The sequence below is a fragment of the Mauremys reevesii genome, linkage group 4, assembly GCF_016161935.1.
Source record: "Mauremys reevesii isolate NIE-2019 linkage group 4, ASM1616193v1, whole genome shotgun sequence".
Lineage (NCBI taxonomy): Eukaryota > Metazoa > Chordata > Testudines > Geoemydidae > Mauremys > Mauremys reevesii.
This window is the reverse complement of record NC_052626.1, coordinates 118927759-118941834: the sequence shown is the minus strand read 5'-3', so window position 1 is coordinate 118941834 and position 14076 is coordinate 118927759. Positions and strand designations below refer to the sequence as shown.

The window sequence follows — 14076 nt, the reverse complement described above, 5'->3', positions numbered from 1 at the left end:
GAGGAGGGGAGAGAATTCTCACTGGCTTCAAGACTGAGCTTGCTATGTCTAGGGAGGGGATGGTATCATGAGACTGCCTACACTGGTATGCAGCTGATCTCTGACTGATAACAGTGAATATCTCCAATGCCTGGTGATAGGACACTGAAGGGGGAGGGTTCTGAGTTACTACAGATAATTCTTTCCACAGGTGCCTAGCTGGTGGGTCTTGCCCACATGTTCAGAGTCTAACTGATCACCATATGTGGGGTTGGAAAGGAATTCCCCCATGTCAGATCGTCAGAGACCCAGGGTGCCTTCCCCTCCAGCACCAGGCATGGGTCACTTGTAGGCTTAAACAAATGTAAATGGTGGATTCTCTGTAATTTTCTCTTTAAATCATTATTTGATGACAACAGTAACTCAGACAGAGGTCATGGGTCTATTACAGGAGTAGGTGGATGAGGTTTTGTAGCCTGTGATGTGCAGGAGGTCAGACTAGATGACCATGATGGTCCCTTCTGGCCTTAAAGTCTGACAGAAGGGGGGGGGAGGGGTCTCTGAAAGCTCAGCCATGGTAGCAGACAGCCACCTATAAGGAATAACACAACAGTGGAGATACAAGTTGCATGTAACTGGATGAGTGCTTGTGACTTTATTCATACCAGCTACATGACTGTCTATGTTGATTCATGTGCAAGATGTGACAGTGCAAACGCTTGGCATCATCTTGGCACAGAAGCAAGATGAATGATTCTCTTAGGGTACCAGAGACCATCCAAAGGGAGGGGTGTAAGCTACAAGTTTTGCATGAGGATTGCTGGCACTGATTTGTGCCAGGATAGAACAATCACAATAACAGGTTTCCTCAACAACCCAATGCCTTATTTAAATGATGCAAAGCTGGGGGCTAATACTGGATGACTTACAATAAGGCAGTGACTTTGGGGGGAGGGGGTCAGTGTGCTTTCCAGGACTGCAGCAATGGAGAGGGAAGGCTTAGCTAACTAAACTAGCCTGGAGCCAAAACAATAGGGTGGCAGCAGAACAGCAAGTTTCAGGCACAAGGGTGCATGTTCTGTATTTTTTGCTATTGCTGCCCATTAAAATCTTTAAACAGAAAACCCTGGCCACCCCCAATTCTAAAGGCAGGGTGAAGAAAAAGGGAGGCCTCAGTAGCATGCTGAAAGGCCAATTCTGAATATGTATAAAATGTCATTGCCTGGGGGTTTCTTCCAGACACTGAGGGTAAGGCATGGTATTTCCCCTGACAGAAAAGGCCTGCTTCAAAGTCCATGGGAATCCTTCCATTGACTTCAGGGGGCTTTGAATCAGGGGCAGACACACTTGACAGAGAGTTGGAGGAGAGGAGGAAACTTCTGTAGGGGAGAAGTGCTGAATGTGATTGAAAAATGGCCAAATATAATGTTTCTCCTGCTGAAGTAGAGAAACTTGGGCTGAGATTTAGCAATGCCATGAGAAAAAGACAGAGGGAGCCTAGGAAAAACACCAGCTAAGAGAAGCTCAAGAGGCCTAAGCCTATGGAGGTGTCCACAGGTTTCACATTGAGGCAGGCCTCAGCCTGAGCTTTCTGTGGCGCTCCATATTTGGACAAGTTAGGTTTCTTCAAGGCCTGGTACAAGGCCTCTCTGCTTTTTGACTAGTTTCACTCCTAACTTGGCCTCTGCCTAGGCCACCAGGATTAACCCCCTGAATGATTTTATAGCTCTTTTAAAATAAGATTAATAATTATGGGCCTCAGTTCCACACCTCATCAGAACAGTGGCACCTCCATCAGCCTCTGGCACCATGCCATAGTGTTTCAACACTGACACAGACAGAACGGAGTGACTACTAGTGAATTAACACCACTGGTTTCTGTACCTCCTAGCTTTTGCCCACAGATCTCCCTGCTGAGCAGGCCTGATCCTTCTGAAGTTATGATATGTAATGTTAGGTCTCGGCTCATAACCCTTATGGGGTTGGTGATGAGACACAGCACCAGAGTGACTGGTGGCCAGCAGGTGCAGCTCTAGGCATTTTGCCACCCCAAGCACGGCAGGCAGGCTGCCTTCGGCGGCTTGCCTGCGGGAGGTCTGCTGAAGCCACAGGACCAGCAGAACCTCCGCAGGCAAGCTGCCGAAGGCAGCCTGCCTACCACCCTCACGGTGCTGGCAGAGCGCCCCCCCACGGCTTGCCACCCCAAGCATGTGCTTGGTGTGCTGGGGCCTGGAGCTGCCCCTGGTGGCCAGGACTACACCTGTACAGAGATGATGATGATGTCACCTGCATGAGGGGAGAGTGGGGATCTGTTGCTTTCTAGTGGCTGATTCACATGGAGGTTAAAAGGTAATAATTGGAGACATACCAATCTCCTAGAGCTGGAAGGGACCTCAAAAGGTCATCAAGTCCAGCCCCCTGCCTTCACTAGCAGGACCAATTTTTGCCCCAGATCCCTAAGTGGCCCCCTCAAGGATTGAACTCACAACCCTGGGTTTAGGAGGCCAATGCTCAAACCACTGAGCTATGCCACAGCCACTCCCTAGAGGTGGTTAGTCCCTTATCTCAGAAATTACTGGTTTTTGCTCTGAAGATCATGGAGTTTAAATTTCAGCGTGTGCCCAAGCAGGGGCAGTTGAAATTGCAAGCCAGAGATTGACATACAGGGCAATGGGGTGCAGAGCAGTGGGACCAGAAGACTAGACTAGCAGCATGTGTTGTAGGTGAGCGTTAAGGGTACTAGCAGAGCTGAGGGGAAAGCTTCTTTGGCAGCTGCTAGCATCAGCCTCAGGGCCCCATCCTCAATTCCCCAGTCCTAGGAGCAGTTTCTCTACACGCCTTACCTGCCGCAGGACCCCATTGTGCCAGGCACCATACAAACATTAAACAACAAGACAAGGGCTAGAAATCCCTTTTTAAAAAGGAAAGCTGATGTTCTGGTATGTTCACATGACTCCAGGATCTGGAGCTTTAAGAAAAGCACAAAGTATTGCATCACTCACAATAACATGATGAGAGTTGGCAACTCTGTCTCTGCTTCTTCCCCGCTTCGCTGTTGTGTTGTAAACACTGGGGAGGCATCGGTGGAGGTATGTAAAACTCATTCAAATAATAATGGTTGAGAGAAGCTTGAAAGCATGACCTCCGCAGATTTAAAAGCCAGAAAAGCATTTTAAAATAGCCACAAATTTGTTATTTTTAAAAGTTCATGAGTTTTGGGGGTCTCATGATTTTTGAGTGCTCAGGGCTGGCGATACTCTAGGCAGTGAGAAGGGTAGAAAGAGCGAGGGAGATGAGATGGAGAGTCCCAATCCCAAATAGGCAAAAATCATGAGATTTTTCAAAAAATACACTTTGGGGTTTTTTCATAGGTTCATGGATTTTAAGGCCAGAAATGACCCTCAGATCAACCAGTCTGACCTCCAGCACAGCACAGACTAAAGAATGTTACCCCGTTACCTCTGCATTGAGCCCGATAACTTGTGTCTGAGTAAAGCATCTTCCAGGCAGACCACCTGCAGGCTGGTCTACACTAGAAAGTTAGGTTGACCTAGGTGTGTCCCTCAGGGCTGTGAAAAATTCACCCTCCTGAGAGACGTACTTAATCCAACCTATCTCCCAGTGTAGATGCCATGAGCTCACTGGAAGAACTCTTCCGTCATCCTAGCTACCACCTCTCATAGCACTGGATTTAGTGTAGTAAGTGTCAGCACTACAGGGCATCACTGCAGCTGTAGTGTTTCTAGTGCAGACATAGCCTGATCGAGAATCCACCACTTCCACTGTCAGTCTGTTCCAAGGGTTAATCACTCAACCTGTTAAAAATGTGTGCCTTATGTCTACCTTGCCATGGATGGTGGGTGAACCACGGGCTTAGGGAGGCTAGCCCCCAGCCTGGCCCACCCCTTCAGCCTGAGGCCTCCCGGCTGCCAGCCCCCCTCCCTCCCAATCCTGGATTGCCCGAGCTCCACCAGCCCTAAAGCACCAGGACGTGCACACACACATGGAGCACCAGGCTGGCTGCCCCCGGAGCACTGGGTGGGTGGGCTGTCCCCTTCCCCAGCACCAGACCACTGGGCAGGCATCAGGCAGCCTTCCCTTCCAGCCTCCAGCCCTGGAACGCTGGGTGGCATGGCCCCAGCCACCCAAAGTCCTAGCCGCCCCAGCTAGGGTGACCAGACAGCAAATGTGAAAAATTGGGACGGGGATGGAGGATAATAGGAGCCTGTATTAAAAAAAAAATGACCAAAAAATCAGGACTGTCCCTATAAAATCGGGACATCTGGCCATCATAGCCCCAGCCCAACCCAGCAGGCTTCCTGGAAGAGGAGCAGCCGGCTTGCCTGGGCTGGGGCCAACTAGCAGAAGGAGGGGGCCGAGCTTGGGCAGGACCATGCGGGGCTGTCTGCGGAGGTATAGCCTTCCCAGGCTATTTTATGTGCCACCCATGGATTTGGCTGGCTCCAACTTCCAACCAGTGGACCTTGTTCCACCGTTCTCCACTCGATTAAAGAGCCCTTTAAGATAGCCAATCTTTTCTCTCAATGTAATTGAGCCACTTCTTGATCTCCTTTTTGATAAGCTAAACTGACTGAGCTCTGTAAGTCTCTTGCTATCCGGCACTTTATCCATCTGGCAAATTGCATTTGTGACAAGTGTTCTCTGTACCCACTCCAGTTTTTCAATAACCCAATCACACCGAACAAGAAAGAAAAAGGCCTCATTCAATACCATGGCCACACACACACTGACTAGACCTTGTGCCTGCCCACTTCCTGGACCCCCATAGATATACTGACTAGACCCTTCAGATTACAAGGCTGATTCTCTCCCAGGTGAGACCTCAATGTGGGGTCTCAGACTTATACCCCTGAGAACAAGTGTCACTGTTTCACCAGCTGTTATCCAGACAACTTGGCCTACTGATTTTGGGGGCACTTGGGGTGCACTTGAGCCCTGTTTTCAAGCTTTTCTCTGCAACTGTGAAGGCAAGAAATTTACTTTTATTTTGAATGCACACTGAGATTCTCAGCTAGTCCCTTGTTTCCAGGAGATGGGGCTTGGAATAAAACATCAGTTACCATGAGACTTGCAATAAAATCCTGAGAGCTCGCAACACTGAAAAGGGAGCATAACAGGAGGATTCAATGGGAGAGGGGTCTTAGGGCTGAAGGGTTCGATGGTTTTGTTTCCCTTTCACCCTGAGTTTTGCACTTTTTACCTGGCCCCTCCCCAGCAGCAGACAGCTCCCCAGGTGCTGCCTTTCTGCTCATCTGATTCACACCCCACACCCTCCCCTCCCCTCACCCTAGAAAGCCCCAGTCCCACAGCTTCCCCACTTATGAGAAGTGACTGCTGGGTAGGGCTTCTTCCTTAGCACCTTCAGCCATGGGGTTGGGCTGTAGGTATTTTGTGGGCTTAGTGCTGCTCTGGTCTGTGGGGAATGCCCTTGGGCAGGGGGACTTCCGCAGGGTCAGTTTCTCTGTCTTGCAACATGGATATGAGTATGATTGTGGAGACTATGGGATGCAGCTACTGGTCTTTCCCAGCCAGGGCCACACTGTCCGCTTCAAAGTTGTGGGTAAGTAGCTGCCTGGTTGCTTCTTAAGAAAGCTAAGAAGCCTCCTGTTTTCTTAGATATGCAGGAGGGTTTTATGGGTCTCCTGTGAAAACCTCTTACTTATATAGTATGTAATGAGATCCCTTCCCCTCCCCCCTAAAGTTCCTACTCTAGTGTGTTTCTTGGTGGCTTCCTGGCCCTCAAATCTTGAGTAACCTGGTCTCCTGAAGTAAGAGTCTGTGACTTCTGTCCCTCGGAGAAAAGACCAGGGCCACCCAGAGGATTCAGGGGGCCTGGGGCAAAGAAATTTTGGGGGCCCCTTCCATAACAAAAAGTTGCAATACTATAGAATGCTATATTCTCATGGGGGGGGCCCTGTGGGGCCTGGGGCAAATTGCCCCACTTGCCCCCCCACCCCTACCAGGTGGCCCTGGAAAAGACTGGTGTTACCTAGTTGGATTCAACTGTTTGGGCCAAGCTCTGGTGTAACTCAGACATCTGAGTTCAAGACACCTGAATCCCGTGTCCTCCATGGGCTATCCCCTCCCTGTTGTCATGCACAAGTGTGGGATGGGATGGCTGGGTCTGGCCATTACTGGCACTCCAGGCTTGGTAAATGAGGGCTGTCCTTTACCTTTTGAGCTGCTTACCACCATGCTAAAGCTCCACTAAACTGAAGGATGTGACAAACAACAGTTGCTGTTCCAAACATGGCTACTTGGCAAAGCTTCATCATGGGCTTTAACTCTTCCTTACCCATGACGTGTATGACTCTCTCTACAGATGAGTTTGGGACACCCTTTGAAGTTACCAACTGCTCCATTTGTCTCCATTGGGTCACATCTGGCAAGCAAGGAGTGATCTTCTCGGCTGGCTACAATGGCTGCCATGTTCAGAAAAAGGTGAGGTGGGGGCAGGTGTTGCACATGTACCTGAGCAACTACAGAAGCTGTAGATGGGTCCATACCTGCTGCCCCAGCAGCCTGTGAAGATTTGGAGGGGTGGGGGGGGTGGAGGCTGTGCTTAGCACCTACAGTCAGTCTGTTATGACACAACACTGACTGACTGGCACCTCTTCATTGCAGGATGGGCGTAACCATCTACAGGTCCGAGTGGAGGAACTACTGAGCACCGGGGCCATCGCTGCCACCCATGATGTGAACATGACCTGCCCCAAGCCCACTGAACATGACTTAACCCCAGAGGAGACCATGCGCTACGTGCCGCAGCCGGGCCTGGTGCGCCCGGTGCCCCAGCCGCAGCCGGGCCTGGTGCGCCCGGTGCCCCAGCCGCAGCCGGGCCTGGTGCGCCCGGTGCCCCAGCCGCAGCCGGGCCTGGCGCGCCCCGAGGCCCAGCCGCAGCCGGGCGAGGTGCGCCCGGTGCCCCAGCCGCAGCCGGGCCTGGTGCGCCCGGTGCCCCAGCCGCAGCCGGGCCTGGTGCGCCCGGTGCCCCAGCCGCAGCCGGGCCTGGTGCGCCCGGTGCCCCAGCCGCAGCCGGGCCTGGTGCGCCCGGTGCCCCACATCTATCCTCCACCAAGGAACATTGGTATGTCATCTTGTGTGATGGCCTTCACTGGAACTGTTCCTTGTCTCCTCCTCACAGCTGCTATGTTGTTAGAATTGATCATGGTCATGTCTCAGGGGAAAGAGGGTTGAGTGTGGCTCATTCCTCCCACAACAGTAGGAAAGGAACATGAGATCACACAGGAAATTGTCACTGGTGCCTGCTTGATGACAGGCCACATCTTGTACCTGTGAGGCCTGGCATGGAGCTCTGTACACATAGTGGTGTGAGGATACTGGAATGACTGGGGATCTGGAGTAAAAGGCTATTTGAAGGAGTGGGGAGAGTATCTGGTGACTTGGCAGCAGGAGTAATGAAGCACACAAAGGGCTAAGTTTGGATCATCTGAAGGGTTTTAGGGAGGGCCAATTGTGATCCCTTCAGAGGATCTCCAGCTCTCCTAAATCCACACCCTGCTGTTCTAGGTGCCCATCTCACACAGGAGCAGTGCCGCATAGTGGCTGGGAAGATCCCCTGTGCAGACACCCCAGGCCAAGCTGCTTGCATCCAGGCTGGCTGCTGTTATGATGAGACTGATCCTACTACCCCCTGCTACTATGGCAACACAGGTAGGAGACCTGCCCTCTTGTCAGATTATGGAGCCCTTTGCCATCTCTATCCTGGGAAGCTTGGTGAGACACCATCCTTCTCAGATGAGTTGGGTCACCACCTACTAGCATGCTGAACTAGACTTGGATCCAACTTCTCTGTCCTGGGAAGCCTGGCCATATGCTCTCAGTTGAGAGAGGCTGGGATTCGGCTGCTGCTCTAGGACTGCTGTCTCAAGTGGAAACTACTGCCATGTACCCCTTACTCAGGGCTGCAGTGAGTGCCAGCCACATGCAGACTGAGTTACTTCCCAGAGCATGGTTTTGCTGATCTGTCTTGAGTAAAGCAAGACTAACACCACCAAATGTGTGGCAAAAGAGAGCAGCAAGGGAGCACAGACTGGCATCCGCAGATTTGAGAGTGAGAAACAGCCGGTGTGTGCATAGATCCTACACAACACACATTCTACTGCTACCTGACTAGCAGAGGAACCCAATTTTCTAGCTCCATGGGGTTGCATTGTGGGTTAGTATGGCCTGGAACCTGTTTCCAAAGCTCTCCTAGATTCTTGCCCGATACAAGCAGCTGCCCTACAAGGAATATGAAATCCTGATGTCGTCTCTCAACAATGACTATATAAACTAGGGGGGGATCCAGGACTCCTGACCAATCATGTTCCAAATCTATTACTCTGTCCTCTGTACTTAACCTGCTCCTTTGTGTTGCAGTCACTGTTCAGTGCCTTGTGGATGGTCACTTCATTCTGGTGGTCTCCAGGGACATGTCTGATCACCCTATCATCCTGGACAGTGTCCAGCTAGCCTATGCCCAAACAGGGTGTGATCCCATCAGAATGACAGAGGCTTTTGTGATCTTCCGCTTCCCTGTCATGCACTGTGGCACCACTGTCCAGGTGAGGACACTCCCTGTGGAAGCCAGGGAGAGTGCTCTGCTCAGGGTCTTGAGGGACTAACCCACCCTATGTCTCAAATCTGTCAGGTGATTGGGGACAAACTGATCTATGAGAACCAGCTGATCTCTGGCATTGATGTCCAGACTGGGCCAGATGGCTCCATCACCCGGGACAGCACCTTCATGTAAGTTGGCCTGCTCCGTGCTTGAAGAGCTGGTGTTGGAGAAGTAACTCCAACCTTCCCATATCCCAAGGGGATGGGAATAGGCTGCTTCACTGACTAGTGAGATACTGTGATCCCTCCATTCCCCACTTCAACAGCCTCTCCTGTCCAGAAGGTTTCCCTAGCATCTTGCAGACTAAGCTCACTTCAGAAGGTGGCTGATCTTTTTCTGAGGTGCAGTGCACCATCTACCTAACAGCATATAGAAACAACTGCTGTAATGATCTGTGTCCCTAGATAAGCCCCAAAGTACCCTCTGTTCATGGCACTTGGTATGCCAGGAATGAGATTTGACTACAAGTGAGCAGGTGCTTCTCTCCCATCTGAGAAGGCCCCCATGTGGCCATGCTCAGGCACTCCTGCTTAGTCCCTGAGCTGTAGGGAAGAACACCTGAGTTGCTGGCAGGGTTGATGCACTGGCATCCTTGGATGTGTTCCATCCAAGTACTGATAGGGCCTGACCCTGCTTGTCTGAAGTGCTAATAAGGTGACTGCCAGAAGCAGTATTAGCTCAATCTGAATTCACTGAGCATCAGCCCAACACCACCACCCCCATCTCCTCCCTCTGCTCTCTCCTGTGCAGCCTCCATGCTCGCTGCATCTACAATGCCAGTGACTTCCTGCCAGTCCAGGTGGAGGTCGTCTTGCCCCCCACACCTGCTCCAGTCACCCAGGCAGGACCCCTCCGTCTTGAGCTGCGCATTGCCACAGGTAGGCAGCCCCTTTGACTCCAGCACAGAGATCCCATCCCCTGAAGGGATATAGGCGTCTCAGCTCTGCTCTCCTCCTGCCCTCTCCCCACACAGACCTGAGCTACAGATTCTATCTCACGGAGAGAGACTACCCAGTGGTGAAGGTACTCAGGGACCCTATCTACGTGGAGGTTCGCATCCTGCAGAGAACAGACCCATCCCTGGTTCTGGTTCTGCACCAGTGTTGGGCTACCCCAAGCACTAACCCCCTGCAGCAGCCACAGTGGCCCATCCTGGTGGACGGGTGAGTGAGGTGCAGGCATCCTAGGGCTATTAGTGGAGGAAAGAATAGTGCTTGGTCAAAACTGAACAGTGTCCCTCTGCTCTCAGGTGCCCATTCTTGGGAGACAACTACAGAACCCAGCTTGTGCCCATAGGATCTGAGCTGCCCTTCCCAACTCACCACCAGCGCTTTGTCCTCTCCACCTTTGCCTTTGTGGACTCAGCCTCCCAGATAGCACTTGATGGAGAGGTAAGGATGGCCTGAATCTACTCGGGGTGGGGGGGGAACGGTCCTTTCCTGGTCAGGCAAGGACCTGCATCCTCTATGCTTCTCTTGTGGGGACATTGCTCTTTACCTTTTTGTGAAGCTTGCCTCTAGATGAGGCCATGGCCAAGTGGGAGGGTGTGGCTTTAAATACCTTTCTCTTCTCTCCCTCTCCCGCCCCAGCATCAAGCTGGAGAAATTGGTTCCCTTGATCTCATTGGCCTATGATGCTCCTAATTTAACACCTTGTTGAGTGTGGCACTTACAGCCATTACCCCCAAAATGGGCACAGCATCATAGCAGCTGCTTTAGGAACACAGTCCCCTGAACTACATGTGATCCAGGTTGTACATGAACAGTGACCAGCTGGGAGTCTCTGCATCTCAGATGTGCAATGTTCTAGCTCCATCTGGCTAGTGGATAATGTTCCCCAGGATTTCTCTCATGTTTGGAGAGAATATCCACTTACCAGCATCCAGTGTCAACAGCCTCCATGGCATTGCTATACCTTAAGATGCATAACCTGGGTTTTCATGGGGCTTAGTCCAACAGAACCTCCTTGTCATGTAATGTACTGGGGCTGGTACTACCCTCTGCTGGATGGAATCTGTTCTGGTAAGCATCTTGTCAATGACCAGAGTCCAGCAAAGATAAGCCCCTACTGCAGCTAAATGGGTCCTCCATTTAGGCCATGTGATAGCAGCTAGTGCTGGAGCTGAAGGGCCCAAATTCCCTCCTTGGTGCTGCCTATGTGCAGGGAAGCTTGTCACAAGAGTTGCTACCTGCTGGGTCAGAGCTACTCTAACTCCATTTCCATTTGTGTGGATTTCAGGTGTACCTCTTCTGTAGTGCCTCTGCCTGCCGTCCCTCCCGGCTGGAGCTCTGCAGGACCATGTGCCTATCAGGGGCTGCTATAAGTAAGTCCTCTGTGGCTTCCACTGTGTACCCAGCCCCACTGCTTCAAACAAATATTTGAGGAGATCCTGGGGCATAACAGCTAGAACTCTAACTGTTCCATTATATAGTCACTGCAATGTGAACTCAGCTGTATTCCCCTACATGTGACCTGCCAACTAGCTAGGTGCATTGTGAATTTGGAGGCAAGTACCCTGGCTAGATGGTACTATGGTCTACACTGTAACTGCACCCTTGCTATATAGGAACTGAAATAGGCCACTGGGATCCCCAGAACAGATTTCTAATATGGGCTACTCCTGCTAAAATTGCCTCTTCCCACCTGATCCAAACCCCCAATGACCAACTCAGGAGGACATATTGAGCAGAAGCCACTCATCTGTGCAGGTGGGTCTACACTGGCCTATGCATCCTCAAATACTACACTCTCCACCTAATCTTAGACAGCACTGGAGAGCTCTCTGAAGACCACTCCTTAACTCTCCCCTTTCCACCTTCCAGGAGGCCGCCGGTTTCTGCATATTGGAAATGGGACAAGAGAGCCCCAGGACCTAGTGAGTTCTCATGGACCTGTGATCTTCCAGGCAAGTCCTGGGCCACACACAGAGCAAGTCTATGAGAACACAGGTGAGTTGTCCTGCCATTATGGTTGCAAGTCTCAGGCTACTATGCAAGAGACTAGTTAAGTCAATGTTGCCTCTAATGTGGGTACTACTCCATGTGTGCTAAATGTTCCTGGGGCCACACATGGATGAGCAAGAAGTGATCATCTTAATATATAAGCTTATGTTGATTGCCATAGTATGACTCCCAGGAGTAGAACACTTCCTTCACCACAGCAGGAGGACAACCAACCCATCATTCAAAGCAAGGCAGACCCCAGTGGGACATAGACTCATAGAATATCAGGGTTGGAAGGATCTCAGGAGGTCATCTAGTCCAACCCCCTGCTCCAAAGCAGGACCAATTCCCAGCTAAATCATCCCAGCCAGGGATCTGTCAAGCCTGACCTTAAAAACCTCTAAGCAAGGAGATTTCACCATATCCCTAGGTAACCCATTCCAGTGCTTCACCACCCTCCTAGTGAAAGTTCCCCCCACGCCCCCCAATATCCAACCTAAACCTCCCCCACTGCAACTTGAGACCATTACTCCTTGAATAACCCCTTGATGGTGACTTGCAAGCCAGGGAGACTGTGCCTACAATGCACTGGGCTGGTATCAGCACTGACCGCCACTGGATGGAATCTATCCCCAGGAACTTTCTTTATTGACTGACTGGAGCCTGCAAGGAATAGAAGTCTCCCCTGCTAGGAAGAGATGGGTGGTGACTTAATGCAGATGCTTGCCTGGTACACCTGAGTTAATCAGGTGTAACCTCAAATGGCTGTGATGAAGGCCTATGCACTGTTAATGGGTAGTAACAGCATCACTGGGGCAAGGGTGCCTAGTCTTATCTGCATTTGCACATGCACGCACACACCCAGTATTGCCTTAACACCCTCTTTTCCTCCTCCCACAGACCCTGTCTCCAGACTGGACCTGACTCCTGTGCTTCTGGCTGTACTCTCTCTGGTGGCTCTGGCCTCCCTCATTGTTGTGACCCTGCTCTGTAGAAGAAAGGGCTGGATGACAAGAGCCCAAAGCCTCCGTAGTGGCTCGCTGTCAAACAAGGGTGGAAAATAAAAACTGCTGAACTGCACTAGTGGCTTGTGGTGCACTTTGTCTGGAGGGAGGCTAGAACCAGCAGCTGCTTTGTGGACTCTGCCTCCCAGGTGGTGCTTGATGGACTGGTAAGGGAGGGGCTAGAAAACTAACTAGGGGAGTCATTCCTACCATGCTCCAGGCTGGGATTGATTCCTCCGGAGCAGCCCTGGCTCTAGGTACGATCTACTCTGCTGGAACTCATTTGTGGAGTGGCAGAGGGTAGGTGTTGGGATGGAACAACTTCCTCCTCTATCATGGGGACACCAGGGGTCTCCCTGCAGGCAGGGAAGGTAAACTAGCTACCTGAATCAATGTTTCTTCTTTCTCCCCCACACCCCTGCTGCATGCTCTAGTGTGGCACCTGGCTGTTGGATGCCAACAGATGGCTAACCTGAGTAAGGGTCTCCTTGTGCCTTCTCAGTGCAGCATGGCTCCTCTTGTCACCACTCAGGCTGGTTCCTCTGAACAGGAACATTGTGGGTAACACGCTCCAACTTCTCTGGCTTCTATTGGACTAGATCTGATGTCCACCAGCATACTTGTTCCACCAGACGGTGTAGGATGGTCCATGGGAAGGATCTCCTAAACCCTGATAACCACAGTGATGGAAACTCATCAAGCTCAGTGCTAGGGCCCTTTCTAATCCTGCAGATAACAGTCCTAGGTAAACTCTCCTTATCTCCTTCCCCAACCACACTACATAAGAGGCTTTCCCCTAGAAAATATGACCTCCCAGCAGCTGGCTCAGTGCATTGAGCAGCCCTGGCCAGATCTAACTAGCTCCTAACTTGTGGGTTTCAGGTGTGTATTTTCTGTAGTGCATCTGCCTGTCACCCTTCTCAGTTGGAGGCCTGCAGGACCACTTGTCCACCAGGGGCTGTTACAAGTAAGTCTCATCTGTTTTATCTGTAGAGCGGATGTGAGGCACTGTTTTACCAGCACCAGATCACTCAATCTCTGTGGACCTAAATACTGAAGCGGGTGCATCCTACTTACCATACGAAGATCTCCTAACACAAGCATAGCCTTACTTCTCCTCAGCAGAAGACCTGCATGTCAGCCATTTCTGTATAACCTTCAAAATACAGTGCACCTGGCTACATGCATTATGGGCTACCTTGCCTGTGTCAAAGGCATCTGGTAAAAGTCACTACTGGAGCCAGGCTGCCACCCAAATGCAACAATAGCCTTGCATGACTACTGATCCAAGATAGCACAATGCCTGGAGCTGAAAAGGGGTCACGCATACTGGTGCTCTTGTCTCCTCCATACATCCAGGGTCACTCACATGAGAACCCATGGATTCTGTTTCTACTCCTTACTGGGGCAGCAGTTGGCATTCTGTGATGGCCCTAAGGGGGGTTCTGCCCCATTTGCTGGGTACACTTTTCACACTTCTCTGGAAGCCCTGGTGAACAATGTAAGGCCC

The 14076-nt window shown here is 51.2% G+C and overlaps 1 protein-coding gene across 1 annotated transcript; it reads left to right on the top strand.

The window, feature by feature from the left end:
* The first annotated feature begins 5315 nt into the window (after positions 1–5315).
* LOC120404517 (zona pellucida sperm-binding protein 1-like) lies at positions 5316–12642 on the top strand. The gene is made up of 13 exons (XM_039537225.1): positions 5316–5560; positions 6323–6441; positions 6625–6876; positions 6910–7084; positions 7528–7671; positions 8380–8564; positions 8651–8748; positions 9371–9498; positions 9594–9783; positions 9870–10011; positions 10859–10943; positions 11443–11568; positions 12463–12642. The coding sequence occupies exons 1-13, from the start codon at positions 5368–5370 to the stop codon at positions 12624–12626; spliced, it is 2001 nt and encodes a 666-aa protein (XP_039393159.1). The 5' UTR covers positions 5316–5367; the 3' UTR covers positions 12627–12642.
* The last annotated feature ends 1434 nt before the right edge of the window (positions 12643–14076 follow it).

Bases quoted from the DNA above. Each gene is read 5' to 3' on its own strand.
- LOC120404517 (XM_039537225.1), top strand. From the start codon at position 5,368: ATGGGGTTGGGCTGTAGGTATTTTGTGGGCTTAGTGCTGCTCTGGTCT. The intron at 5,561-6,322 runs GTAAGTAGCTGC...CTCTCTCTACAG, and splicing joins TGTCCGCTTCAAAGTTGTGG to ATGAGTTTGGGACACCCTTT. The intron at 6,877-6,909 runs GCGCGCCCCGAG...CAGCCGGGCGAG, and splicing joins CCCAGCCGCAGCCGGGCCTG to GTGCGCCCGGTGCCCCAGCC.